The sequence below is a fragment of the Papio anubis genome, chromosome 12 (genome assembly GCF_008728515.1).
Source record: "Papio anubis isolate 15944 chromosome 12, Panubis1.0, whole genome shotgun sequence".
Taxonomy (NCBI): Eukaryota; Metazoa; Chordata; class Mammalia; order Primates; family Cercopithecidae; genus Papio; species Papio anubis.
Window position 1 is genome coordinate 112533947 of NC_044987.1, and position 27443 is coordinate 112561389.

The window sequence follows — 27443 nt, forward strand, 5'->3', positions numbered from 1 at the left end:
TGAGATTGTTTATTTCCTCGTGACTACTGGGATGAGTAAAAAAATAAAATATGCTTATTAAACGTGTGTCAAAACATAATACACACCTACTCGCAAACGTAGCAAGACAGGTTGCTTTAAGAAGCGCGACTCTTCAGCGTCTCGTGACCGCCGGTCTCTACAGGCTGTTCACACTAGCCAATCAGGAGCCAGGAAACCTCCTAGAGGGCCGGAAACTTTCCAAGGCGCCCGCCGATTGGCTGTACTTGTGGAGGGCGGGGCCGGGGCCCAGAGAGGGAATTAGTGAGCTGGTGAGTGGGCGCCGCTGCCGCCGCCCCCGCCGCCGTCGTCTCCGTAGCAGCCTTCGCCACGCCGGGGTCTTCAGGTGAGCAGGCCGTGCTCTGGTCCAAGGACTCCCCATTCCCGCCGCCGACCGCTTACTCACCGGCCTTGGAGCCCGCTCCCTTGGCGGACCACGTGACCCAAGTTCAGTGACCCCTGACCTCCTCCCCCTGCACCCCCCACTCCCGATCTGGGCTGGGCGAGGCCGGGTGGGAGGATGCGCGTCGCCGAGGCCCGGCCCGCGGAGGTCAGTTCCCACGCCTCTTCGCCAGCTTGACTAGTGGCTGAGGATGCGGAGGAGAGGTGGCTGCAGAGCGGGAGACTTTGGTCACAGTCTAGACTTCGTGTACTGGCATATAATAGGAAACTTCCTCCGCGCCTTTCGCGCGGGTGGACTAAATACTCCCATTTTACAGATAGGGAAACTGCAGCTTCACAGTGATCTATTGGCGGGTCTCGGGTCACCGAGGGGTGGGTCCCCAACCCATGTCTTTGGGCTGGGATTCAGGCCTTGTTCCCCACACAGCTGGCGGCTCCTGAAGCGGCATAGAGTAATGATTAGGAGCAAGGGTTTGAGTCCCCGCACCCCCACCTACTTACTCAGTGCTTACTTCGTGATCTTGGAGAAGTAGTGGAACATTTAACCTCTGAGTTTTGATTTCCTTGCCTGTGAAATAGACGAAATACATAATAATATCATATTATTGAGGATATAGTGAAGTAATCATATAAAGCACTTAGCTATGTCTCAGGCATAGTACAGTGCTATTCGTGGCCTGGCGCGGTGGCTCACGCCTGTAATCCTAGCACTTTGGGAGGCCGAGGCCGGCGGATTGCCTGAGCTCAGGAATTCAAGGCCAGCCTGGGCAACATGGTGAAACCCTGTCTCTACTAAAATACAAAAAATTAGCCCGGCGTGGCGGCGTACGCCTGTAGTCCCAGCTACTGGGGAGGCTGAGGCAGGAGAATTGCTTGAACCAGGGAGGCGGAGGTTGTAGTGAGCCGAGATCACACCACACTGCACTCCAGCCTGGGTGACAGAGCGAGACTCCGTCTCCAAAAAAAAAAAAAAAAAAAAGCTCATCGGGCCAGGCTCGGTCTTCTCACGCCTGTAATCCCGGCACTTTAGAGGCCGAGGTGGGCGGATCACCTGAAGTCAGGAGTTCCGGACCAGCTTGGCTACCATGACGAAACTCTGTCTCTACTAAAAATACAAAAATTAGCCGGGCGTGGTGTCGCAGGCCCACCTTGGCCTCCGAAAGTTCTGGGATTAGAGGCGTGAGCCACCGGGCCCGGCTACAAATTCTTCGTCTATATTTTTTTTTTTTTTTTTTTGAGACGGAGTCTCGCTCTGTAGCCCAGGCTGGAGTGCAATGGCCGGATCTCAGCTCACTGCAAGCTCCGCCTCCCGGGTTCACGCCATTCTCCGGCCTCAGCCTCCCGAGTAGCTGGGACTACAGGCGCCCGCCACCTCGCCCGGCTATTTTTTTTTTTTATTTCTTAGTAGAGACGGGGTTTCACCGTGTTAGCCAGGATGGTCTCGATCTCCTGACCTCGTGATCCGCCCATCTCGGCCTCCGAAAGTTCTGGGATTAGAGGCGTGAGCCACCGGGCCCGGCTACAAATTCTTATAACTGGTTTGAAGGCAGAGTGCAAGGACATTGGGGGATCTAGGAAGACATCCCTGAGGAGGTGACATTTGAACTGAAATCTGAAGGAGTGAGTAGCAGTTCACTAGACAAAGGAATTAGGGGTGGAGGACAGGGAGGAGAGAGTTTCAAGTGGAGAAAACAGCGTTCAAAGGTCCGAAAATAGGTGTATTTGAGGAAATGAAAGGAGGCCACAGGTGGGAATGCAGAACACAAGAAAGTAAGAGGTAAGAGGTGTTGCAGAAGTAGGCAGCACATGCAGAGCTTCCAGAGCCGTTGTTCAAATTTGTTCTTTATTTCAAAGACAATGGGGAGCCATTGGGAAGAGTGCTGCGCAGAAGCCACATAGCTGCCCTTGGATGTAGGGACCTGGACGTCACTGGTGACCCATTGATCCCTGCCAGAGGAGTAGTGGGGGCAGTGCCTGGGTGGGTCATCGTGGATCTGGGCCTTCCTGTCTGAGGTGTTGATGCCTCACTGTGGCGCATGTGAGTCTACCTTCTCATTGTGGTGTGCGTTGTTGGAGTGAGTCATCAGCTACTGTTTTTGTCGGGTTCTTATTGTGCCGTATCCTGTGAAAATACAGGTTCCTGCATTTAGGCCTTGCAGCCAAACTGGGGAAGACCAAACACATAGGCAGAAAGCCCAGCTACTATCCAGCCTGGCCAACATGGCGAAACCCTGTCTCTACTAAAAATACAAAAATTAGATGGGCCTGGTAGCACGTGCCTATAATCCCAGCTACTTGGGAGGCTGAGGCAGGAGAGTTGGGGGCAACAAGAACGAAACTCTGTCTCAAAAAATAATAATAATAAATAACAAAAATTGGCCGGGCACGGTGGCTCAAGCCTGTAATCCCAGCACTTTGGGAGGCCGAGACGGGCGGATCACGAGGTCAGGAGATCGAGACCATCCTGGCTAACATGGTGAAACCCCGTCTCTACTAAAAAATACAAAAAACTAGCCGGGTGAGGTGGCGGGCGCCTGTAGTCCCAGCTACTCGGGAGGCTGAGGCAGGAGAATGGCGGGAACCCGGGAGGCGGAGCTTGCAGTGAGCTGAGATCCAGCCACAGCACTCCAGCCTGGGCAACAGAGCGAGACTCCGTCTCAAAAAAAAAAAAAAAAAAAAAGACTGGGTAGTGTATAAAGGAAAGAGGTTTAATTGACTCACAGTGCTAGGGAGGCCTCAGGAAACTTACAATCATGGTGGAAGGGGAAGCAAACATGTCTTTCTTCACGTGGCCGCGGCAAGGAGAAGTATCGAGCAAAAGGGGGAAACCATTAGATCTTTTGAGAACTCACTCACTGTCAGGAGAACAGCATGGGGGAAACTGGCCCCTTGATTCAGTGATCTCCACCTGGTCCTGCCCTTGACACGTGGGGATTATTACAATTCAAGGTGAGATTGGTGTGGAGACACAGCCAAACCATATCAATCATCTCATTTTCATAGCAACCCTGTGAGCTGCAGAGGGCAGGGATTATCGTGCCTATTTTACAATTCAGGACACAAGGGCTCAGACTGATGAAGACCTTGGCCAAATTCACATAGAAAGTGACAGGGCAGGAATGGGACCTAGTTCTGTGAACCCCAACGCCTGGACTTTCTCTAGCTTCACTGTTCTTGTCCCACTGGCCAGTCTGTTTCCTTCTCTGAGCCTCAGTTTCCTCGTCTGGGTACTCAGAGCTCCTTGTTCAGAAACTGCAGAGCACGAGCAGCAAGGCTGGTGTGGAGGGTCTTGGGTCACACTCCTGGGCTCTTCAGGAGACTGGGGCAGCTCTTCCAATCTTCCTTCTCCACTCCCAGCTCCACTGGGGCCATGTCGGAGCGAGAGGAGCGGCGGTTTGTGGAGATCCCTCGGGAGTCTGTCCGGCTTATGGCGGAGAGCACGGGCCTGGAGCTGAGCGATGAGGTGGCGGCACTGCTCGCAGAGGACGTGTGCTATCGTCTGAGAGAGGCCACGCAGGTACACTCCCCTCACCCCCTGATACCTCCAACTGTCCTTGTTCCTGCCTTTTTACCAACCTCTACCCTCATTGATTTACTCAAGTGTACACTGGGTGCCTGCTCCATACAACAGAGACGGTCCACGCCTTTACAGAGCTCTACTTGTAGCTGTCTGGGCCTCCAGCAGACAAAACGCTTGCCAGGCGTCTTCCCATGTGCTCCTCACAACAGCCCCGCTGGGCAAGCGGGTACATACTCACATTCTACATGTGAGAAACTGAGGTGTTGACAGATGTGACACCTGGGGGGTGTTTTTGTACAAGAACAGAGACGGAATCTAGGCTTTTTTTTTTTTTTTGAGACAAAGTCTCACTCTTGTGCCCCAGGCTGGAGTGCAATGGCACGATCTTGGCTCACTGCAACCTCCGCCTCACGAGTTCAAGCGATTCTCCTGCCTCAGCCTCCCAAGTAGCTGGGATTACAGGCGCCCGCCACCACACCCGGCTAATTTTTGTACTTTTAGTAGAGACGGGGTTTCACTATGTTGGTCAGGCTGGTCTTGAACTCCTGACCTCACGTGATCTGCCCGCCTCGGCCTCCCAAAGTGCTGAGATTACAGGCGTGAGCCACTACGCCCAGCCGGAATCTGTGCTTCTGATCGCTAAGCGTGGTCTCCTGTTTGCCTTCTCTCCAGTCTGGCCCACTTCATTTGGGGTTTCCCACGCTCCCTGCTCCACATCCTTTGACTCTGGCTTCTGTTCCCTCCCTTCCAGAATAGTTCTCAGTTCATGAAGCACACCAAACGCCGGAAGCTGACGGTTGAGGACTTCAACAGGGCCCTCAGATGGAGCAGCGTGGACGTGAGTGGGGTGCAGGCCACAGAGGGCTCAGATGGCATGAGGCCACTTCCATGTCCAGTTCAGGGCTGGCAGTGTGGCGAGACATTAAGGCCAAACGCTGCCGGGCGTGGTGGCTCATGCCTGTAATCCCAGCACTTTGGGAAGCTGAGGTGGGCAGATCACTTGAGGCCAGGACTTCAAGACCAGCCTGGCCAACTTGGCGAAACCCCTTCTTTACTAAAAATACAAAAATTGGCTGGGCCTGGTGGTGCATGTCTGCAGTCCCAGTTAGTCAGGAAACTGAGGCATGAGAATTGCTTGAACCCAGGAGGCAGAGGTTGCGGTGAGCTGAGACTGCACTCCAGCCTGGGCAACAGAGCAAGACCCTGTCTCTAAAAAAGAAAAAAAAAAAAAGGCTGGGCTCAGGGGCTCATACCTAAAATCCCAGCACTTTGGGAGGCCGAGGCGGGCAGATCACGAGGTCAGGAGTTTGAGACCAACCTGACCAACATGGTGAAACCCCATTTCTACTAAAAATACAAAAATTAGCTGGCCGTGGCAGTGGGCGCCTGTAACCAACCCCAGCTACTCAGGATGCTGAGGTAGGAGAATCGCTTGAACCTGGGAGGCAGAGGTTGCAGTGATCCGAGATTGCGCCACTGCACTCCAGCCTGGGCGACAGAGCAGGACTCCGTGTCAGAAAAACAAAAAAACACAAAAATTAGCTGGGTGTGGTTGCGGGCGCCTGTAATCCCAACTACTTGGGAGGCTGAGGCAGGAGAATCGCTTAAAACCGGAAGGCGGAGGTTGCAGTGAGCCGAGATCATGCCACTGCATTCCAGCCTGGGTGAAAGAGCGAAACTCTGTCTCAAAACAAAAAAAGAAGAAAAGACCAAACGCGCATATAAGAGAAGCAAGACACTGATAGCAACAGCAGACCAGGTGCTAGGCCCAGCCCACCTGGGCTACGTGTTCAGAAAAGAGGGAGAGGAGGCCACTGGGGGCCCAGAGGTTAGAGAAAGCTTTTTGGAGGAGGTGGGACTAGAGCTGGGCCTTAAAGGGTGGTGAAGAACTTGAGCTTGGCTTAAACTAGGGCAAGAGGGAAAGAAGGCATTCAGGCTAAGTGTTAGGGCCTCATGGTGTGGGTTTTTTTTTTTTGAGACAGAGTCTCGCTTTGTTGCCCAGGCTGGAGTGCAGTGGCGCGATCTTGGCTCTCTGCAAGCTCCACCTCCTGGGTTCACGCCATTCTCCTGCCTCAGCCTCCGAGTAGCTGGGACTATAGGCGCCCACCACCTCGCCCGGCTAATTTTTTGTATTTTTAGTAGAGACGGGATTTCACCGTGTTAGCCAGGATGGTCTCGATCTCCTGACCTCGTGATCTGCCCGCCTCAGCCTCCCAAAGTGCTGGGATTACAGGCGTGAGCCACCGCGCCCGGCTATGGTGTGGTTTTTTTGGAGCAGTGAGATGAGAGAGGAAGGCCATGTTTAGAAGACATTAGTGAGTTTTCAAAGTGAGTGAGTATGAATAAGGAGGACCAGTGCTTGGTGTGGGGCTCAGGACCCTTCCAGTTATGGGAGGAGCAACCATGTTCTCTCCCTTGACCCAAGGAGCCCAGGATGCTCCAGGCAAGTCCCCAGTGGTGGCTCTGAGCCCCAGGCTTCCACCACTTTTCTTGGGACTTCTGGACTTCCCTCAAACATGCGCTGTCTGCCTTGGTCAGTGGAGCCTCATCCTGGATCCTGACACCTGCTCCGTCCCTGGATTCAGGCTGCTCTCCAATTCCCTTTTTCCTCAGGCTGTATGTGGTTACGGATCCCAGGAGGCACTGCCCATGCGCCCCGCCAGGGAGGGTGAACTCTACTTTCCTGAGGATCGAGAGGTGAACCTGGTGGAGCTGGCCCTGGCTACCAACATCCCCAAAGGCTGTGCCGAGACAGCTGTCAGAGGTGGCTGCCGGGGTCCTGCTGAGTTGGGGATGGGAGCTGGGCCGTGAAGAGAAGTGGTGATGGGCTGGCTGGTGGAAGAGGCAGAACTTGGAGGGGTAGGCAGTACTCCTAGGGGCAGAACGCCAGGCTGACACATCTCTCTACACTGCTTCTAGTTCACGTCTCCTACCTGGATGGCAAAGGGAACCTGGCACCTCAAGGATCGGGTAAGGGGTGATGTAGGAAACAGGCCCTTGGGATGAATTTTCTCCCTTAGGTTGTGAGGGTGGTGCCTGTGTGCCCCCGAGTCCGCATCTAACGTGTTTACCCATGCTGCCTTGTGCTGTGGTCTAAGTGGGCACTGGGCTCTGCATAGAGGGCTCAGAGTTGGAGATGGGAGCCCAGACCTGTAACCAGTCATGATGCAGCATGTTGGATGCTAAGATGGAAGTCTGGGCAGCATGCTGGGGCGGTGTTTCACCCCCAGGGTATGCTGAGCAGAGCTTCACAGAGCCTGAAGCTCTCAGGAGTCTGTCCGGCAGAGGGTGGGTGGAAGACAGGACAGAGCACAGAGGTGTGCGGAGCCTAGATGGTCAGGGCTGAGCAGACGCTAAGAGCAGTGGGAGTCTCTTGCCCTGGTTGTCCTGACTGAAAGTCTTCTTGTGGATGTGTGTGGGGATGGTGGTTGAGCGGGAGGAGGCTGGAAAGGCTGGGAGAGGGCCAGCTCTCCATCTGTCCCTGCTTCCTGCCTGTCTTCTGGCAGTGCCCAGTGCTGTGTCTTCACTGACGGATGACCTTCTCAAGTACTATCACCAGGTGACTCGTGCTGTGCTAGGGGATGATCCGCAACTGATGAAGGTGAGCAAGTGGGTCCAAGTTGGGGCGCAAATTTGAACTTATAAATTCTATGAACTTTTTTTTTTTTTTTTTTTTTTTTTGAGACGGAGTTTCGCTCTTGTTGCCCCGGCTGGAGTCCCATGGCACGATCTCAGCTCACCACACCCTCCATCTCCCGGGTTCAAGCGATTCTCCTGCCTCAGCCTCCTAACTAGCTGGGATTACAGGCATGTGCCAGCACGTCTGGCTAATTTTGTTTTTTGTTATTTTTTTTGAGATGGAGTCTCGCTCTGTCGCCCAGGCTGGAGTACAGTGGCGCGATCTCGGCTCACTGCAAGCTCCGTCTACCGGGTTCACATCATTCTCCTGCCTTAGCCTCCCGAGAAGCTGGGACTACAGGCGCCCGCCACCACTCCTGGCTAATTTTTTGTATTTTTTAGTAGAGACGGGGTTTCACCGTGTTAGCCAGGATGATCTCGATCTCCTGACCTTGTGATCCACCCACCTCGGCCTCCCAAAGTGCTGGGATTACAAGCGTGAGCCACCACGCCCGGCCTTGTATTTTTAATAGAGACGGGATTTCAGCATGTTGGTCAGACTGGTCTCGAACTCCAGACCTCAGGTGATCCGCCCACCTCGGCCTCCCAAAGTGCTGGGATGACAGGTGTGAACCACTGTGCCTGGCCTAATTCTATGAATATTTAAATTTTTATTATTTTAATTAAAAAACTTTTTTTTTAATTTGAGATGGGGTCTTGCTCTGTCACCTAGGCTAGAGTGCAGTGGTGTGATCTTGGCTCACTGCAGCCTCTGCCTCTTGGGTTCAAGCAATTCTCCCACCTCAGCCTCCCAAGTGACTGGGATGACAGGGGCATCCTACCATGCCTGGCTAATTTTTGCATTTTTAGTAGAGACAGGGTTTCATCGTGTTGGCCAGGCTGGTCTCAAACTCCTGACCTCAGGTGATCCACCTGCCTCCGCCTCCCAAAGTGCTGGGATTACAGGCGTGAGCCTATTTTTTTCTTTTTTTTTTTTTTAGCGACAGGGTCTCACTGTGTTGCCCAGGCTGGTGAAACTCCTGCCCTCAAGCAATCCTTCCTTGGCCTCCCAGCACTTTGGGAGGCAGAGGTGGGTGGATCACTTGAGGTCAGGAGTTCGAGACCAGACTGGCCAACGTGGTGAAACCCCATCTTCACTAATAATACAAAATTAGTCAGGCATGGTGGTGGGTGCCTGTAATCCCAGCTACTTGGGAGGCTGAGGCAGGAAAATTGCTGGAACCCAGGAGGCAGAGGTTGCAGTGGGTCAAGGTCGCGCCACTCGGGTGGATCACCTGAAGTCTGGAGTTCTAAAATTACAAAAATTTAAAAAAGAAAATTCTAAAAATACAAATATTAGCCAGGTGTGGTGGTGGACGCCTGTAATCCCAGCTAGTCAGGAGGCTGACGCGGGAGAATTGCTTGAACCCGGAGGCAGAGGTTGCTGTGAGCCGATATCACGCCATTGCACTCCAGCCTGGGCAACAAGAGCAAAACTTTGTCTCAAAAGAAAGATCGCGCTGCTGCACTCCAGCCTGGCTGGTAGAATGAAACTCTGTCTCAAAGAAAAAAAAAAAAAATACTAGTATATGTTTACTGTAGACGTACATATGATATGAAAACATAGAAAGAAAAAGAAAGTGGCCAGGTATGGTGACTCACGCCTGTAATCCCAGCACTTTGGGAGGTCGAGGTGGGCCGATCATGTGAGGCCAGGAGTTCGAGACCAGCCTGGCCAACAAGGTGATACCCTGTTTCTACTAAAAATACCATAAAATTAGCCAGGCTTGGTGGCGTGCATCTGTAATCCCAGCTACTTGCGAGGCTGACGCAGGAGAATCGCTTGAACCCAAGAGGCGGAGGTTGCAATGAGCCGAGATCGTGCCACTGTACTCCAGCCTGGGCAATAGAGTGAGACTCCATCTCAAAAAAAAAAAAAAAAAAAAGAGAGTGCCAGGCACAGTGGCTAACGCCTGTAATCCCAGCACTTTGGGAGCCTGAGGCAGGCGGATTGCTTGAGGCCAGGAATTTGAGACCAGCCTGGTCAACATGGTGAAACCCTGTCTGTACTAAAAATTACAAAAGTTAGCTGGGCGTGGTGGCAAGCGCCTGTAATCCCAGCTACTTGGGAGGCTGAGGCAGGAGAATCGCTTGAACCCAGGAGGCAAAGGTGGCAGTGAGCCGAGATTGAGTCACTGCACTCCAGCCTGGGCGACAGAGCGAGACTCCGTCTCAAAGAAAAAAAAGAAAAGAGAAAAAGAAACTGAAATGTCTGTTCCTCCACCTACTTTTTTTCTTCTGTATCAACTATGATTACTCTCATAAAAACCTAAGTGGTATTATATTAAACATCTGGTTTTATAGATTGCCTTTCTCAGTTAAAAATATGTTGGACATTCAGGTTGTATTCCGTGCCATATGCAGGTATATGTGAATGAGTTTCTGTAGGTTACATTTATAGAAATAGAATTGCTAAATCAAAGAATACGAACATTTAAAATTGTAAAACATGAATAAGGTGATACACTGCCTTCCAGAAGAATACCTTATTCATGTTTTACAGTTTTCTGGTGGATCCAATGCAGTCTGGGCCCTTCCTTTTAGGTTGCACTCCAGGACTTGCAGACGAACTCCAAGATCGGGGCGCTCCTGCCTTACTTTGTTTATGTGGTTAGTGGGGTAAGTGACCAGGCTGGGACAGGGAGAGTGTTTTGTAAGGAAGAGATGACCCAGCAGGTGTAGGGCTCATGGCAAGTGCTGTCAGAATGGTGGGCTCCTGCCTGTCCCCTCATGTTCCCCTAAGCTACCCGCTTCTCCCAACAGGTGAAATCTGTAAGTCATGACCTGGAGCAACTGCACCGGCTGCTGCAGGTGGCACGGAGCCTGTTTCGGAATCCACACCTGTGCTTGGGGCCCTATGTCCGCTGTCTGGTGGGCAGTGTCCTCTACTGTGTCCTGGAGCCACTGGCTGCCTCCATCAACCCCCTGAATGACCACTGGACTCTGCGGGATGGCGCTGCCCTCCTGCTCAGCCACATCTTTTGGTAGCCACTGGGCATAGACCTGAGCAAAGGGTGGGATTGCTGCAGAGTCAAGTGGGTTGGGGTAAGGAAATGGGGCAAAGCCTCTGGCTTTGAGGGTCTGTGAGAAGATGGGAAACCTTTTCCCTCGGAGCATCCTAGCTGATGTGCTGTGACACACTGGGATTCTGAAAATGGATTACAAATACGCCAAGGTATTGGTTCTTCAGTCCTCAGGTTCTAGGCCAGTCACCCCTGGCAGCCTTCTTCACTTAACCCCAGCACGCTCGAGTGTACTGTACAGATGCTGTTCTCTTGGTGTTGTCTTGTGCCCTGTTGGGTGGCACTGTGCCTCATTCCCCTCACTCACTGAATGGTGCTCCCACAGGACTCATGGGGACCTTGTAAGTGGCCTCTATCAGCATATCCTGCTGTCCCTGCAGAAGATCCTGGCAGATCCTGTGCGGCCGCTCTGCTGTCACTATGGAGCCGTGGTGGGGCTGCATGCTCTTGGCTGGAAGGTGAGCATCCCGGCCTTTCTCACAGACAGAGCCGTAAGAACTCCCATTTGTGTTAGAAAAATAGTACTTGTGTGTCTTTATCTCCAAAAGGGTGTGTGCCTGCCACTGCCATGTATTGAGTTCTGGCCTTAGGCCAGCCTCAGTGATAGCTTGACTTTCTGTATGTAAATGTCTTATCCTTTCGAAAGTCCTGTATGACAGATACTGATGTCCCCCCATTTTATAAATTCCTGCCCATTCTATATTACCACATTAAGAAATACCTTCAAGGCCGGGCGCAGTGGCTCACGCCTGTAATCTCAGCACTTTGGGAGGCCGAGATGGGCGGATCACGAGGTCAGGAGATCGAGACCATCCTGACTAACAAGGTGAAGAAACCCCGTCTCTACTAAAAATACAAAAATTAGCCGGGGGCGGTGGCGGGCACCTGTAGTCCCAGCTACTCGGGAGGCTGAGGCAGGAGAATGGCGGAAACCTGGGAGGTGGAGCTTGCAGTGAGCAGAGATCCGGCTACTGCACTCCAGCCTGGGCGACAGAGCGAGACTCTGTCTCAAAAAAAAAAACAAAAAAAAAAAACACAAAGAAATACCTTCAATTCCTGTTGTACTGAGCATTTTACACATGAATAGATACTGAATTTTGTCATGACTTTTAGCATCTATAGAAATTATCAAATGATTATGTGCTTTAAAAATTAGGTGTTGGCGCCGGGCACAGTGGCTCATACCTGTAATCCCAGCACTTTGGGAGGCTGAGGCAGGCACATCACGAGGTCAGGAGATCGAGACCATGCTGGCTAACATGGTGAAACCCCCTCACTACTAAAAATACAAAAAAATTAGCCGGGCGTGGTAGTGGGCGCCTATAATCCCAGCTACTCAGGAGGCTGAGGCAGGAGAATGGCGTGAACCCAGGAGGCGGAGCTTGCAGTGAGCTGAGATCGCACCACTGCACTCCAGCCTGGGCAACAGAGCGAGACTCTGTATCAAAAAAAAAAAAAAAAAATACAAGTTAGGTGGGCATGGTGGCACATGCCTGTAATCCCAGCTACTCGGAAGGTTGAGGCGAGAGAATTGCTTGAACCTAGGAGGCAGAGGCTGCAGTGAGCCAAGGTTGTGCCTCTGCACTCCAGCCTGGGCGAGAAGAGCGAAACTCCATCTCAAAAAAATAAAAGATCCTACCTTTTAATACTATCACAGTGGCAACACCTTTTTTTTTTTTTTTTTTTTGAGACAGAGTCTTGCTCTGTCACCCAGAATGGAGTGCAGTGGCGCAATCTCGGCTCACTGCAAGCTCTGCTTCCTGGGTTCAATTCTTCTGCCTCAGCCTCCCAAGTAGCTGGGACTACAGGCACCCGCCACCACACCTGGCTAATTTTTTATATTTTTAGTAGAGATGGGGTTTCACCGTGTTAGCCAGGATGGTCTCGATCTCCTGACCTCGTGATCCACCCGCCTTGGCCTCCCAAAGTGCTGGAATTACAGGCGTGAGCCACCACGCCCGGCCACTTTTGAGATTTTTATTGGAATTACATCAAATGTATTAGATTAATTTTGAAGGGGAGTGATATGATAGTAAGTCATCCTGTCCACGAAGGTATCATATCTCCATTTTTTTTTTTTTTTTTTTGAGATGGAGTTTCGCTCTTGTTGCTCAGACTAGAGTGCAATGGCGTGATCTCGGCTCACCACAACCTCCACCCTGACCAGGTTCAAGCGATTCTCCTGCCTCAGCCTCCCAAGTAGCTGGGATTACAGGCATGTGTCACCATGCCCGGCTAATTTTGTATTTTTAGTAGAGATGGGGTTTCTCCCATCAGGCTGGTCTCGAACTCCCAACCTCAGGGAATCCACCCATCTCAGCCTCCCAAAGTGCTGGGATTACAGGCATGAGCCACCGCGCCTGGCCTATATCTCCATTTTTTTTTTTTTTAAACAAAAGTTTATTCTTAAATGTATAACAGCTCCAAGACAACCCTTAATTCCAGCTATAGGTGTCAAAGGATGTTATGGCAGGGAATACAGATGTTTAAATATAGATGAAATAAAGGGTCACCATCTCCTCAGGCACAAGGAACAGCTTACTTTTCGCCAGATTTCTTAATTCTACCTATGGCCAAGGGCCCCTTCCCTGCGGCCTTCACTTTTAGCTCCTCGAGCTTCTGCTCCTCTTTTTGTTTCTGCTTGAAAGCCTTATCTTCCTCGTCCATCTCCTTGGCCTGCTTCTTTGGCTGTTTCAGTGGCTGCTTCTTGCCACCTTCCCGGCCGGACACGGCGCCTGCCGCCCCTTCCCCCTATATCTCCATTTTTGTTTAGGTCTTCACAGGCTTCTAGGATGCTTTCATCATTTCCCTGAGTAGAACCTACACATACTTTAAAAAGTTGTTTCTTTATGGATCGACTAAACTATAGAAAAACAAAGAGTAAGAAAAAGACAAAAAATAGAAACAAGATACAAAGGAAAAAGAAAGAAAGAGGAGGGCTGGGGGTGTGGTGTTTCATGCCTGTAATCCCAGGACTTTGGGAGACTGAGGTGGGTGGATCATCTGAAGTCAGGAGTTCAAGACCAGCCTGGCCAACATGGTAAAAACCCGTCTCTTCTAAAATACAAAAATTAGCTGGGCATGATGGCACATGCCTGTAATCCCAGCTATTCTGGAGGCTGAGGCATGAGAATCGCTTGAACCCAGGAGGTGGAGGTTTCAGTGAACCGACATCGTGCCATTGCACTCAACCCTGGGCAACGGAGTGAGATACCATCTCAAAAAGAAAAAGAAATAAAGAGGAAAAAAAATTCTGCCTAGTGCAGTGGCTCATGTCTGTAATCGTAGTGCTTTCGGAGGCTGAGGTGGGAGGATCACTTGAGCCTAAGTGTTCAAGACTACCTTGGGCAACATAGTGAGATCCCATCTCTACAAAAAATTTTAAAAATTAGCCAAGTGAGCCAGGCATGGTGGCTCACGCCTGTAATCCCAGCACTTTGAGAGGCCGAGACAGGGGGATCACCTCAGGTCAGGAGTTCAAGACCAGCCTGGCCTACATGGTGTAATCCCATCTCCACAAAAATACAAAAAATTAGCTGGGCGTGTTGGCAGGCACCTGTAATCCCAGCTACTCAGGAGGCTGAGGCAGGGAGAATGGCTTGAGCCCGGGAAGCGGAGGTTGCTGTGAGCCAAGATCGTGCCACTATACTCCAGCCTGGGCAACAGAGCCAGACTCCGTCTCAAAAAAAAAAAAAAAAGAAAAAAGCCAAGTGTGTCCGGGTGTGGTCTTGCACCTGCATTCCCAGCACTTTGGGAGGCCAAGGAGGGCAGATCACCTGAGGTCGGGAGTTCGAGACCAGCCTGACCAACATGGAGAAACCCCGTCTATACTAAAAACACAAAAATTCAGCCTGGGCGGCAGAGCGAGACTCCGTCTCAAAAAACAAAAAAAACAAAAAAGCACAAAAATTAACCGGGGGTGGTGGCGCGTGCCTGTAATCCCAGTTACTTGGGAAGCTGAGGCAAGAGAATTGCTTGAACCTGGGAGGTAGTTGCGGTGAGCCGAGATCACGCCATTGCACTGCAGCCTGGGCAACAAGAGTGAAACTGCATCTTAAAAAAACCCCAAAAAAACAGAAAAAACCTAGCATGATTGGCATGCACTTTTCGTCCCAGCTACTTGGGAGGCTGTGGTGGGAGGACTGTTTGATCCTGGGAGGTCAAGGCTGAAGTAAGCCAGATTGCTGCTCTCCATCCAGCCTGGGTGACGGAGTGAGACTGTCTCAAAAAAAACCCAAACAAACAACAAACCCACAAACTATTCCTAGATTCTTGCTGTCCTTCGATACTGTTGTAATGGGGTCTTTATGGTGTTAGTTTCTTGCTCGTGTATAGAAATGTAATTCACTTTTACATTCCTATCTTCCTAAACTATCCAGTTACTTTGCTAAGCACTGGGGATACATACAGGGTATAAAGACAGATAATAGTGACCCCGCTATCACTGTCATATGGGTGAAGGGCTAAGAGGGCATATGTAATGCTTATTGTTAGCAACATAAATTTACAGTTTGCAAACTGCCACCCTATAGAATCAGCAGGCAAGTACTGTCCAGCTGCTTTCTTAAACTATCATTGCTAATTATAGATTCTTTGGAGGTTTTAATATAGATGATCATATCATATCATGTATAAATAATGACAGCTTTATTTCCTTTTTTTTTTTTTTTTGAGATGGAGTCTTGCTCTGTCGCCCAGGCTGGAGTGCAGTGGTGCGATCTCGGCTCACTGCAAGCTCCACCTCCCGGGTTCATGCCATTCTCCTCCCTCAGCCTCCTGAGTAGCTGGGACTACAGGCGCCTGCTACCACGCTTGGCTAATTTTTTGTATTTTTTAGTAGAGATGGGGTTTCACCGTGTTAGCCAGGATGGTCTCGATCTCCTGACCTCGTGATCCGCCAGCCTTGGCCTCCCAAAGTGCTGCTATTGCAGGCACGAGCCACCGTGCCAGGCTTTTTTTTTGTTTTTTGAGACGGAGTCTTGCTCTGTCGCCCTGGCTGGAGTGCAGTGACACGATCTCGGCTCACTGCAACCTCTGCTTCCCAGGTTCAAGCGATTCTCCTGCCTTAGCCTCCCAAGTAACTGGGATTACAGGCATGTGCCACCACTCCTGGCTAATTTTGTATTTTTAGTAGAGACGGGTTTCTCCATGTTGGTCAGGCTGGTCTTTTTTTTTTTTTTTTTTGAGGCGGAGTCTCGCTCTGTCGCCCAGGCTGGAGTGCAGTGGCCGGATCTCAGCTCACTGCAAGCTCCGCCTCCTGGGTTTACGCCATTCTCCTGCCTCAGCCTCCCGAGTAGCTGGGACTACAGGCGCCCGCCACCTCGCCCGGCTAGTTTTTTGTATTTTTAGTAGAGACGGGGTTTCACCGTGTTAGCCAGGATGGTCTTGATCTCCTGACCTCGTGATCCGCCCGTCTCGGCCTCCCAAAGTGCTGGGATTACAGGCTTGAGCCACCGCGCCCGGCCTGTCAGGCTGGTCTTGAACTCCTGAACTCAGGCGATCCGCCTGCCTCGGCCTCCCAAAGTGCTGGGATTACAGGTGTAAGCCACCGCACCCGGCATGCCTTTATTTTTCTTATTGTTAGGATTACTAATGTTATATACACATGATGATGAACATCTTTGTCTCCTTTCCAGTTATAAAAGATGTGCTAATAACCTTTCCCATTTAGGCTGATGTTTACTGTGTGTGTACAGGTAGCTACTCTTTCTCAGATTAAGAAAATTATGGCCAGGGTTGGCTGGGCACAGTGGGTGGTTCACTCATGCCTGTAATCCCAGCACTTTGGGAGGCTGAGGCGGGCGGATCACCTGAGGTTGGGAGTTTGAGACCAGCCTAACCAACATGGAGAAACCCTGTCTCTGCTAAAAATACAAAATTAGCTGGGCAAGGTGGCCATGCCTGTAATCCCAGCTACTCTGGAGGCTGAGGCAGGAGAATTGCTTGAACCCAGGAAGGTGGAGGTTGTGGTGAGCCAAGATCGCGCCATTGCAGTCCAGCCTGGGCAATAAGAGCGAAACTCCATCTCAAGAAAAAGAAAAAAGGAAAATTATGGACAGGGTCAGTGGCTCACACCTGTAATCCCAGTACTTTGGGATGCCGAGGTGGGTGGATTGCTTGAGCCCAGGAGTTTAAGACCAGCTTGGGCAACATGGTGAATAAAATTAAGAATATAGGCCTGGCGCTGTGGCTCACGTCTGTAATCCCAGCACTTTGGGACGCTGAGGCGGGTGGATCATGAGGTCAGGAGATCGGGACCATCCTGGCTGGTACCAGGATGAGTACCATCCCCTTCCAGCCTCCCTTCCCTGCATGAGCTTAGCAGCCAAGCAGGCTTACTTTGGAATATTTGATGGGCCCAGGTTCCTCAAATTTTTTGCCTATCTTAGTCCTTGGCTCTTATAGGTGGCTGTAGAGTGACTGCTGAAGATGAAGGCCCAAGCAGCAGCCCTGCCTCTATAAAAAAGGAAATTAGTGGGGTGTGGTGGCATATACCTGTAGTCCCAGCTACTTGGGAGGCTGAGGTGGGAGGATTGCTTGAGCCCATGTTGTTGAGGCTGCAGTGAGCCATGATCATTCCACTACACTCCAGCCTGGGTGACAGAGCTAGACCCTGTCACACACAGAAAAAAAAAAAATATATATATATATACACACACACACACACACGTGTGTATATATATACGTATATATATACACATATACACACGTGTGTGTGTATATATATACGTGTGTGTATATATATACTCTTAATTTTTTTGAGGTTTTTTTTTTTTTTGAGACGGAGTCTTGCTCTGTCACCCAGGCTGGAGTGCAGTGGCGCCATCTCAGCTCACTGTAAGCTCTGCCTCCCGGGTTCACGCCATTCTCCGCCTCAGCCTCCTGAGAGTAGCTGGGACTACAGGCGCCCGCCACCATGCCCGGCTAATTTTTTTGCATTTTTAATAGAGATAGGGTTTCACTGTGTTAGCCGGGATGGTCTCGATATCCTGACCTCATGATCCGCCCGCCTTATCCTCCCAAAGTGCTGGGATTACAGACGTGAGCCACGGCACCAGGCCTGTAGTCTTAATTTTATCAATTTATATTGGGTTTTTATAAAATGCTTTTTCTGCATGTTTTGAAATGATCCTAAGGCTTTTCAGCTTTTATTTGCCAATGTTATTACAGATTTCCTGATAGTAAACAATCTTTATAGTTCCATGATACACTCAACTGGGTCATGGGATAGTTGTAAAAAAAAATCCAAAACTTTTATTGGGCTGTAATGCATTTTAATTACTTTTGGGTCTTCTAAATATTAAAAGGGTTTACCTATATTCATGAGTGAAATTACACACGTTTCCTCTCATGTACTGTCCTTGTTTGGTTTTAGAATCACTGGCCTGATAGAATGACGTGGGGAGTATTTCTTTTTTATATTTACTTTCATAAGATTTAGGTCATCCTTTTCTTTATTTAATAGAGATGATGTCCTCCTACATTGCCCAGGCTGGTCTCAGACTCCTTGGTTTAAGTGATCCTTTGGCCTTCCCAAAGTGCTGGGATTACAAGTGTGAGGCACTGCACCTGGCCCATCTTTTTCTTGAGTGTCTGTAGACCTTTGTAAATTCTGCCATGGTATTTTCTTTTCTTTTCTTTTGCCCGGGCTGGAGTGCAATGGCGTGACCTCGGCTCACTGCAACCTCTGCCTCCTGGATTCAAGCGATCCTCCTGCCTCAGCCTCCCAAGTAGCTGGGATTACAGGTGTCCACCATCATACCCAGCTAATTTTTTGTATTTTTTAATAGAGACAGGGTTTCACTGTGTTGGCCAGGCTAGTCTCGAACTCCTGACCTCCTGATCTGCCCGCCTAGGCCTCCCAAAGTGCTGGGATTACAGGTGTGAGCCACCGCACCCAGCCAGTATTTTCTTTATAGTTAATTCTTTTTTTTTTTTTTTTTGAGATGGAGTCTCACTTTGCTGCCCAGGGTGGAGTACAGTGGCGTGATCTCGGCTCACTGCAACCTCCACCCCTTGAGTTCAAGTGATTCTCCTGCCTCAGCCTCCCAAGTAGTTGGGATTACAGGCACCTGCCACTGCGCCCATCTAATTTTTGTATTTTTAGTAGAGAGGGTTTCATCATCTTGGCCAGGCTGGTCTTGAACTCCTGACCTCGTGAGCCACCCGCCTCGCCTTCTGAAGTGCTGGGATTATATGTATGAGCTACCGTGCCCGGCCTCTTTATAGTTAATTCTTAACTACTGTTTCAGTGTCTTCCATAGTTACAGAATTATTGAAGCTTTCATATTCTCAAGTCAGCAGTAAGTTATATTTTTTAGGAATTTGAGAATTTTGTCAACACTTTCAAATGTTCGTGCTGTGGATGAATGACCATAGAACTCTGCCTCATCCATCACAGCCCATCACAAACGTCATTTATTTGAAGTTTTGCTTTCCCCCAAATTAATCACAGGATTTTTTTTTTGAGATGAAGTCTTGCTCCATCGTCCAGGCTGGAGTGCAGTGGTGCGGTCTTGGCTCACTGCAATTTCCACCTCCTGTGTTCAAGCAATTTTCCTGTCTCAACCTTCCTAGTAGATAGGACTACAGGCACCTGCCACCACGCCCAGCTAATTTTTGTATTTTTGTAGAGACGGGGTTTCACCTTGTTGGTCATGCTGGTCTTGAACTCCTGACCTCAGGAGGTCTCAGCCTCGGCCTCCCAAAGTGCTGGGATTACAGGCGTGAGCCACTGCGCCTGGCCAATCACAGGATTTTAAATTGTATAATCAGAGTCCAAGTCTCTGGTTGGTGGTTTTTACGCAGATTGTTTGAACTGAGTCTCAGTTTACATCTCAGTGAAGCCAGTACTTGCCTGATTGTATGGGGTAGCAGTATGCAAACTAAATTTTGGAGTTGTTAGCAATGAGCATTGTTTTAGCCCTTGGCACACAGGGTAGTGATACTGGGTACACTTTTTATTGTCTACTTTTTTTGTGACACTTTATTATCTACCTTTGTACCTTTATTCCCAATGCCTAGCTTAGGTATACAGTAAGTTCCAAATAAATGTATGGCTGAATATGCCAGTCAGGGAATTTAGGAGGATTGAGCTCTGTCTAGGATCAGAAATAAAGGTAGGTGTTTCATGAGAAAGGGTCCTAGAGAGGGAGTAAGTGTCAAAGAGACGCTAACTGCATTCCTTCTCTTCCAGGCAGTAGAACGAGTCCTGTACCCACACCTGTCCACGTACTGGACAAACTTGCAGGCTGTGCTGGATGATTATTCAGTATCTAATGCACAGGTCAAAGCAGATGGGCACAAGGTCTATGGAGCCATTCTGGTGAGTACCATCCCCTTCCAGCCTCCCTTCCCTGCATGAGCTTAGCAGCCAAGCAGGCTTACTTTGGAATATTTGATGGGCCCAGGTTCCTCGAATTTTTTGCCTATCTTAGTCCTTGGCTTTTACAGGTGGCCGTAGAGCGACTGCTGAAGATGAAGGCCCAGGCAGCAGAGCCCAACAGGGGTGGCCCAGGTGGCAGGGGGTGCCGTCGCCTAGACGACCTGCCATGGGATAGCCTTCTCTTGCAAGAGTCGTCCTCCGGGGGCGGTGCAGAGCCCAGCTTTGGGTCCGGTCTCCCGCTGCCGCCAGGGGGAGCGGGGCAGGAGGACCCTTCTCTTTCGGTGACCCTGGCGGATATCTACCGGGAGCTCTACGCCTTCTTCGGTGACAGCTTGGCCACACGCTTCGGCACCGGCCAGCCTGCACCCACCGCTCCGCGGCCGCCCGGGGACAAAAAGGAGCCGGCGACAGCCCCGGACTCGGTGCGGAAGATGCCGCAGCTGACGGCAAGCGCCATGGTCAGCCCGCAGGGCGACGAGAGCCCCCGGGGTAGCGGCGGAGGCGGCCCCACGTCGGCCTCTGGGCCAGCGGCCTCTGAGAGCAGGCCCCTGCCGCGCGTGCATCGGGCGCGCGGGGCACCGCGGCAGCAGGGCCCCGGGACCGGCACCCGCGACGTCTTCCAGAAGAGCCGTTTCGCCCCGCGCGGCGCCCCGCACTTTCGTTTCATCATCGCCGGGCGGCAGGCTGGGAGGCGCTGCCGCGGGCGCCTTTTCCAGACTGCATTCCCCGCGCCGTACGGGCCTAGCCCGGCCTCCCGCTACGTGCAGAAGCTGCCCATGATCGGCCGCACCAGCCGCCCCGCCCGCCGGTGGGCGCTCTCGGACTACTCGCTGTACTTGCCGCTGTGAGTCGGTGAGCGCTTCCGTCTTTGTAAATAAATCCCGCCCCCGGAAGTGACGTCTCCATTTTCGTGGGTCGCGCGGGATAAGGTGGGGTTTGGCGGGGTTGAGGCTGTGGCGGCGCTTCCTGGTGGTCAGGGTGCCATGGCGCTGCCCTGGCTGCAGCGCGTCGAGCTTGCGCTGTTTGCTGCCGCCTTCCTGTGCGGGGCCGTGGCGGCCGCGGCGCTGACTCGGACCCAGGTGCGGCTGCGGGGCGGGGTCAGGTAGGCTGGGGAGCTGGCCGGTCCTGACGTGGCGAGGCCATTGTCGCTTTCCGACCGAGCTCGCTGCTGCTCGGAGCCGGTGGACCTGGTAAGGCACGGCTGGCACCGGCCTGTACCTGAAATGCAGCGAGGCTAATCGCGCTTTGTGGCTACTCTGGGCCAGGTCATTCTTCGAAGTTGTACTCTCGCCAAAGGGACGGGTCAGTACCGTCTTAAAGCACTAGATGGAGTCGGGTTTCGTGGCTCCTGCTGACCTTACTGTGGTTCTGAAACAGAAGTCGATGCGGAACCTGCGTCCATCCGTTAAATCAGAAGCCTTTTGTGCTGAGCTTTGTCTAGAAATAAAGCATAGTGTAGTGGAGATGATCAAGATGCCACATGACTGCAGCACAGTGTATTAAATGACAAAATAAGAGATGTAGAAAACGCTGACGTAAAGGTAGAAGCCAATAATTTACATCGTTTACCCCAGCCAGGTAATCTGGTTAGTAAACACGGGTTCATTTAATGCCTATAAAGTAGGCACTAGTGTGCCTATTTTACACCATGAGAAAACCTCAGAGATCCGCAGGGCGCGGTGACTCACGCCTGTAATCCCAGCACTTTGGGGGGCCGAGGCAGGCAGATGACTTGAGGTCAGGAGTTAGAGACCAGCCTGGCCAACATGGCAAAACTCCGCCTCTACTAAAAATACAAAAATTAGCCGGGTGTGGTGGCTCATGCCTGTAATCCCAGCTACTTGGGAGGCTGAGGCAGGAGAATCGCTTGAACCTGGGAGGCGGAGGTTGCAGTGAGCCGAGATCGTGCCATAGCACTCCAGCCTGGGTGACAAGAGCGAAATTCCATCTCAAAAAACAAAACAACAAAAAAACCCTCAGAGGTAGTTATTTGTTGAAGGATATACAAGGCCTGGGTTTACTCTAAGGTTTCTGCACAAAGACCAGAATTAATGAGGCTTCTCTGAAGCTCATTGTATTCTATAGTCATTGGCTATTTTTTGATCCTTCTGGCCACTGTTTGATTCCCCCAACAGGCCCTCTCCATCAATATCTCTGTCCCAGAAATAGGAACTGACAGTGCACAAATAACTTCCTGGAATGGTCGTGGCCTAGGTTATCACTAACACCTACCAAGACACTGCATCCAGAGGCATTAACCTGAAATCTAGGACTCAGCAGCTTCTCTCCACAGGGCTCCTTCAGTGGTAGATGTCCCCTGTATGGTGTCGCCACCCTGAATGGCTCCTCCCTGGCCTTATCCCATCCCTCCGCACCATCCCTCTGCTACTTTGTAGCTGGGGCCTCTGGCCTCTTGGCCCTCTACTGCCTCCTGCTTCTGCTCTTCTGGATCTACAGCAGCTGCATTGAGGACTCCCACAGGTGACTGCCCAACCCTGAGGGCCAGGGTCTGAGGTAGGATGAGCCTCGCCTCCACCACAAGGCTTGTTCTCTCCCTCTCAGAGGTTCTATAGGGCTGCGCATTGCACTGGCCATCTCAGCTATAGCCATCTTCCTGGTCTTGGTGTCTGCCTGTATCCTTCGATTTGGCACCAGGTCTCTCTGCAACTCCATCATCTCCCTGAACACTACAATTAGGTAATGGGAGAGGGAGGGAAGCCTGGCTGGGGCTACCTTCCTTCTGCACCAGGGTCCTGTAATTTCCTTTTTATCCCCATCAGTTGCTCTCAACTCACAGGGCACTGCGCACAGGTGTGCCTCGGATATAAACTATCACCCTTTCTCACAACTGTCTCTTTGACCTCACAGCTGTTCTGAAGCCCAGAAAATTCCATGGAGACCCCCTGGAACTGCTCTGCAGTTTTACTCCAACCTACACAATGCCGAAGTGAGACCCAAGGATAGAAGGAAAGATTCACATAAGTATCTGTAGCTGTGTGGGTGCTCACCAGTGTATCATGAGCTTGGCTCACCAGTGAGAGGAGCTGAGGGGGTTGTGAGCCTGAAATTCAGCAGTTAAGAGTGGTGTGTGGGTGGGAAGGACTGGATTTGAAGTGGTCCCATTCCTGACACTCCTGTCCCTGTCTCCCACAGACCTCTTCTTGGGTGAATTTGGTATTGTGGTGTGTGGTCTTGGTGCTCCAGGTCGTGCAGTGGAAGTCTGAAGCCACCCCACACCGGCCTCTGGAGAGGGGTGACCCTGAGTGGAGCTCTGAGACAGATGCTCTCTTTGGGCCACGCCTTTCCCATTCCTGAAGAATAACCAGAGTGCTTCCTGCAGCCAAAGACTCCATGCCCAAGTGCCTGCAATCCTCTTGCCCCCACAAGGCCCTGTTTATGTTAGGAGTCTTAGTTTTCCTTTCAGGGGGGAAACGTAATGACAGGCCCCCCTCCTCCTCTTCCTACAGCTGTTTTTGTACCAAAATATTATATTACTATCTTCATCTTGTGAATTTTTGATGTTAAAGTACAACTAGATAGGAGGAAGGAGTGAAGGCTAAGCAGACATGGATTGAAACTTAGAGGTACTGTTAGGCAGCTGCCCTAGGGATGACTGCTCCTTTATTTGTTGTTAATTAATCTTAACCTCCTTGTGTGACCCTGGTTGTTACTCCATTCTAAGATTGGCTTTTTTTTTTTTTTTGTAAATACAGACAAGGTCTCGCTATGTTGCCCAGGCTGGTCTCAAACTCCTGGGCTCCAGCACTCCTCCTGCCTTACCCTCCCAAAGTGCTGGGATTACAACAGGTGTGAACCAACACACCTGGCTCCCCAAAGTTCAGCTTTTATCCCCCTGTTGGAGAGGTGAGTGACTTGAGGTTGTTTCTTCACAAGCTCCGGTAGGCACCCACAGTATTGTCAAAGAGTTTTGTGTTAGGAAAGTGTCCAGCTTTGTCCAAGAGGAAATAGAAGCGTCGGCCTTTGACTTTCAGAGGTAGCATGGCAGGGACTTCATCTCGGTGGGCCATGCAAGATACCTGCTTCAAAGGAACTGTGAAATGGGCCCACAAGCCAAAAGGGGCATGAGTGGTGAGGGTCACCTGCTGCCCTCCAGCTCGAAGCACCACTGAGCGCACAGACCGGAGAGAGAAGAGAAGACCAGCACCGAGTATGAGGGCTCCTGCAGGAAGGGCAGAGATCGGGGTGAGGGGTTTTCACTGTACGTCTAAGTACCGACCTTTCCAGTGCCCTCTGAATAAGAAATCTTGGGGATGAAAGTAATATTTACTGAGCTTTTTTGAGACTGAGTTTCGCTCTGTCGCTCAGGCTGGAGTGCAGTACTGAGCTCCTCTTATACACCACAATCCTTTTACTCCTCCCAACAACCTTAGTAGACATCTGTTTCCATTTTAATGGGAGGACGAAGAGCTTTAAGGACCTTGCTCAAGGTCGCAGAGTGAAGGGCAGACCTCGGCCTAGACTATGACAGGGCACAGCGCTCAGGGACACAAGTGTTTCGCTTTTTTTCTTTTTTTTCTGAGACCGGAGTGCGACTGAGCCGGAGAGCAGTGGCGTGATCTCGGCTCACTGCAACCTCCGCCTCCCGGGATCAATTGATTCTCCTGCCTCAGCCTCCCGCGTAGCTGGGACTACAGGCGCTTGCCACCACACTCAGCTAAATTTTTGTATTTTTAGTAGAGACGGGGTTTCATGGTGTTAGCCAGGATGGTCTCGAGGTCCTGACCTAGTGATCCGCCCGCCTCCGGCCTGCCAGCATATGAGCTACCACGCCCGGCCAGTGTTTCGAATTTCTGTAGGGTTAAGCCCGCCCACCACTCTTGTATAGGGAACCCCCAACTCTCCCTGCCTGTATAGGGAAGGTCGTGTCCCGCCGCCCCACGTTGCCATAGTGGGAAGCCAGCCCACGTCTTACCGATGGTGCCGCAGCCGACGGCCAGACCATAGCGCCAGAGCGCGGAGCGCAGGTCGAAGGGGCCACGGTTTGGGACCTCCGCATCCAGAGGCTTCACCCGGACCGGGTGCCGGGACACGGCTACCACAGCCAGGGAGGCCCAGAAGACGCCCTGGCCCGCGCAGAACAGCCCGAGGATGGTGAAGAAGCGGCCCCGATCATGCTCAAAGAGCAACACATCCCGTTGCAGCGTCGCGCCTTGCAGGGGCCGGCGCGTGGGCAGGGGTCGCAGCACAGTTAGCAGCCCCGTGGCCCACCGCCTCCAAGGCGCCGCCATGGCCAGCCGACTTCCGGGGTGGGACTTCCTGTCGCGGAGCCGCCTCCCGCCCTCCCGCTCAGGGCTGGGAGACAACCAATCCAGAACGCAGAACACAAAATACAACATCACTCTTTATATTAAAAAGTAAGGAGGTCCTGGGGTTAAGTACACAAAGCACCTAAATCCTTCGGGTAGTTTAGTGTCAGTTCTACAAAGTAAGCTTTGGCTTCCGGGCATCAGTGAGGCTCAATCTTCTGAAGGCTTCCAGGGCAGGCGAGGAGAGGGATCAGGCAGCCCTCCCTCCCTCGGTCACAGTCACGGGGCGGCCTAGGGCCAGACAGGAGGAGATGACAGACGACAACCAGACGGTAATATCCAAGGACTATTTACAGGGGAGGCTGCTTCTGGGGCATGACTACAATCACTTCATGAATGCCACTTCTGGGATCTCGCCCTTGGCCTGGAGAAAAATGAAGGTCAGTAGAGGCAGGCCTACCATCCCCACTCAGCAACCCCTGCTAACCTGACCTCCAGAAGGCCCAGAGATCCTAGTGTTTTTGCCACTGTATTTCCAGACCTTACCTTGAGATGAGTGAAGGCCTGGGCAGATCTGGTGTAGTCCCAGTTGTTGTCCTGAAGGCACCTGGAGTGGAAGAACAGGCAGCTCTGTAAGAACTCTGACCCCTAAATGCCAGTTGGAAGTCCATTCCATAAAAGCACCCAGGTTTGCCAACAAATATGTACATTCTTATACATCCTTACACTATTTATACAAATGAGAAATTAGTAAAAGTCCAAATGTTCTACCAATGGCTTATCAAAGATAAGGAATATTAAATAGCTGTCAAGAAGTCCAAGATAGTTTTTACAGTGGTAGGGAAAGATGTTCATGGTGTAAGTAAAGAAACTAAGTTGCAGAACAGTATATGAAAAGGAACTTCCATTTGCCTTTAACGTTTTTTTTTTTTTTTTGAGATGGAGTCTCACTGCCGCCCAGGCTGGAGTGCAATGGTGCGATCTTGGCTCACTGCAACCTCTGCCTCCAGGTTCAAGTCATTCTCCTGCCTAAGTCTCCCGAGTAGCTGGGATTACAGACGCCGCCACCATGCCCAGCTAATTTTTGTATTTTTAGTAGAGACAGATTTCACTATGTTAGCCAGGCTGATCTCGAACTCCTGACCTCGTGATCTGCCCACCTCGGCCTCCCAAAGTGCTGGGATTACAGGTGTGAGCCACCGCACCCGGCAACCTTTAAAAATTTTTATGCCTGTAATCCCAGCACTTTGGGAGGCCGAGGCGGGCGGATCACAAGGTCAGGAGATCGAGACCACGGTGAAACCCCATCTCTACTAAAAATACAAAAAATTAGCCGGGCGCGGTTGTGGGCGCCTGTAGTCCCAGCTACTCGGGAGGCTGAGGCAGGAGAATGGCGGGAACCTGGGAGGTGGAGCTTGCAGTGAGCCGACATCGTGCCACTGCCCTCCAGCCAGGGGGATAGAGTGAGACTCCATCTCAAAAAAAAAAAAAAAATTATGCTAATTTATGCACAGGCAAATTTTTTGTAGACTATCAGGGTTTTTTGTTTTTTTGTTTTTGAGACGGAGTCTTGCTCTGTCACCAGGCTGCAGTGCAGTGGCACGATCTCGGCTCACTGCAACCTCCGCCTCCTGGGTTCAAGCAATTCTCCTGCCTCAGCCTCCCGAGTAGTTGGGACTACAGGCATGGACCACCAAGCCCCACTAATTTTTTGTATTTTTAGTAGAGATGAGGTTTCACCATGTTGTCCAGGATGGTCTTGATCTCTTGACCTCATGATATGCATGCCTCAGCCTCCCAAAGTGCTGGGATTACAAATGTGAGCCACCTTGCCTGGCCAACTGTTAGGTTTTTTTAAGCAGCCAAAAGCTTTGCCTTTTAAAATTTCAGGAACCCAGGCACGGTAACTCACACCTATAACCCCAGCACTTTGGGAGACCTAGGTGGGCAACATGGTGAAACCCCATCTCTACAAAGAAATACAAAAAAATGAGTCAGGTGCTGTGGCCTACGCCTGTAATCCCAGCTACTCAGGTGCTTGAGGTGGGAGAATCACCTGAGCCCTAGCAGTTGAGGCTGCAGTGAGCTGTGATCACACCACTGTACTCCAGCCTGGGCATCAGAGTGAGACCCTGTCTCAAAACAAACAA

At 51.2% G+C, this 27443-nt stretch overlaps 4 protein-coding genes and 1 pseudogene across 6 annotated transcripts in view; 2 read left to right on the forward strand and 3 right to left on the reverse strand.

The window, feature by feature from the left end:
- On the forward strand, positions 1–22430 carry TAF6L (TATA-box binding protein associated factor 6 like). 2 transcript variants are annotated; one of them, XM_021925638.2, is made up of 12 exons: positions 1–364; positions 3778–3937; positions 4692–4778; positions 6554–6704; positions 6860–6910; positions 7447–7541; positions 10163–10237; positions 10382–10602; positions 10967–11099; positions 19838–19966; positions 20095–20878; positions 22320–22430. In XM_021925638.2, exons 1-11 carry the CDS (start codon positions 51–53, stop codon positions 20872–20874), a joined length of 2196 nt encoding a protein of 731 aa, XP_021781330.1. In that variant the 5' UTR covers positions 1–50; the 3' UTR covers positions 20875–20878; positions 22320–22430. The 2 variants fall into 2 exon arrangements, with proteins under 2 accessions (XP_021781330.1, XP_003909725.2); XM_003909676.4 differs by lacking the exon at positions 22320–22430 and having other exon boundaries at positions 20095–20919.
- LOC108582105 lies at positions 13018–16929 on the reverse strand (annotated as a pseudogene).
- TMEM179B (transmembrane protein 179B) lies at positions 20894–23729 on the forward strand. Of its 2 annotated transcripts, none has more exons than XM_031653653.1 (5): positions 20894–21105; positions 22320–22507; positions 22589–22723; positions 22895–22993; positions 23180–23531. In XM_031653653.1, exons 1-5 carry the CDS (start codon positions 21010–21012, stop codon positions 23193–23195), a joined length of 534 nt encoding a protein of 177 aa, XP_031509513.1. In that variant the 5' UTR covers positions 20894–21009; the 3' UTR covers positions 23196–23531. The 2 variants fall into 2 exon arrangements, with proteins under 2 accessions (XP_031509513.1, XP_021781331.1); XM_021925639.2 differs by having other exon boundaries at positions 20900–21105; positions 22895–22973; positions 23180–23729.
- On the reverse strand, positions 23598–25412 carry TMEM223 (transmembrane protein 223). The gene is made up of 2 exons (XM_003909681.5): positions 24960–25412; positions 23598–24206 (listed from the first exon to the last, which is right to left on the reverse strand). The coding sequence occupies exons 1-2, from the start codon at positions 25381–25383 to the stop codon at positions 23914–23916; spliced, it is 717 nt and encodes a 238-aa protein (XP_003909730.2). The 5' UTR covers positions 25384–25412; the 3' UTR covers positions 23598–23913.
- NXF1 (nuclear RNA export factor 1) overlaps positions 25371–27443 on the reverse strand; it is a 14705-nt gene continuing 12632 nt past the window's right edge. The window contains exons 20-21 of the mRNA XM_003909674.3: positions 25840–25900; positions 25371–25717 (exon numbers count right to left, since the gene is read on the reverse strand). Of these exons, the coding sequence (XP_003909723.2) occupies positions 25679–25717; positions 25840–25900 (100 nt within the window). The 3' untranslated portion in view covers positions 25371–25678. The remainder of the gene's footprint in view (positions 25718–25839; positions 25901–27443) is intronic.

Bases quoted from the DNA above. Each gene is read 5' to 3' on its own strand.
- TAF6L (XM_021925638.2), top strand. From the start codon at position 51: ATGCTTATTAAACGTGTGTCAAAACATAATACACACCTACTCGCAAAC. The intron at 3,938-4,691 runs GTACACTCCCCT...CCTCCCTTCCAG, and splicing joins GTCTGAGAGAGGCCACGCAG to AATAGTTCTCAGTTCATGAA. The intron at 7,542-10,162 runs GTGAGCAAGTGG...CCTTCCTTTTAG, and splicing joins ATGATCCGCAACTGATGAAG to GTTGCACTCCAGGACTTGCA.
- TMEM179B (XM_021925639.2), top strand. From the start codon at position 21,010: ATGGCGCTGCCCTGGCTGCAGCGCGTCGAGCTTGCGCTGTTTGCTGCC. The intron at 21,106-22,319 runs GTGCGGCTGCGG...TTCTCTCCACAG, and splicing joins CGGCGCTGACTCGGACCCAG to GGCTCCTTCAGTGGTAGATG. The intron at 22,508-22,588 runs GTGACTGCCCAA...TCTCCCTCTCAG, and splicing joins TGCATTGAGGACTCCCACAG to AGGTTCTATAGGGCTGCGCA.
- TMEM223 (XM_003909681.5), bottom strand. From the start codon at position 25,383: ATGTTGTATTTTGTGTTCTGCGTTCTGGATTGGTTGTCTCCCAGCCCT. The intron at 24,207-24,959 runs GTAAGACGTGGG...CCCTTCCTGCAG, and splicing joins CGTCGGCTGCGGCACCATCG to GAGCCCTCATACTCGGTGCT.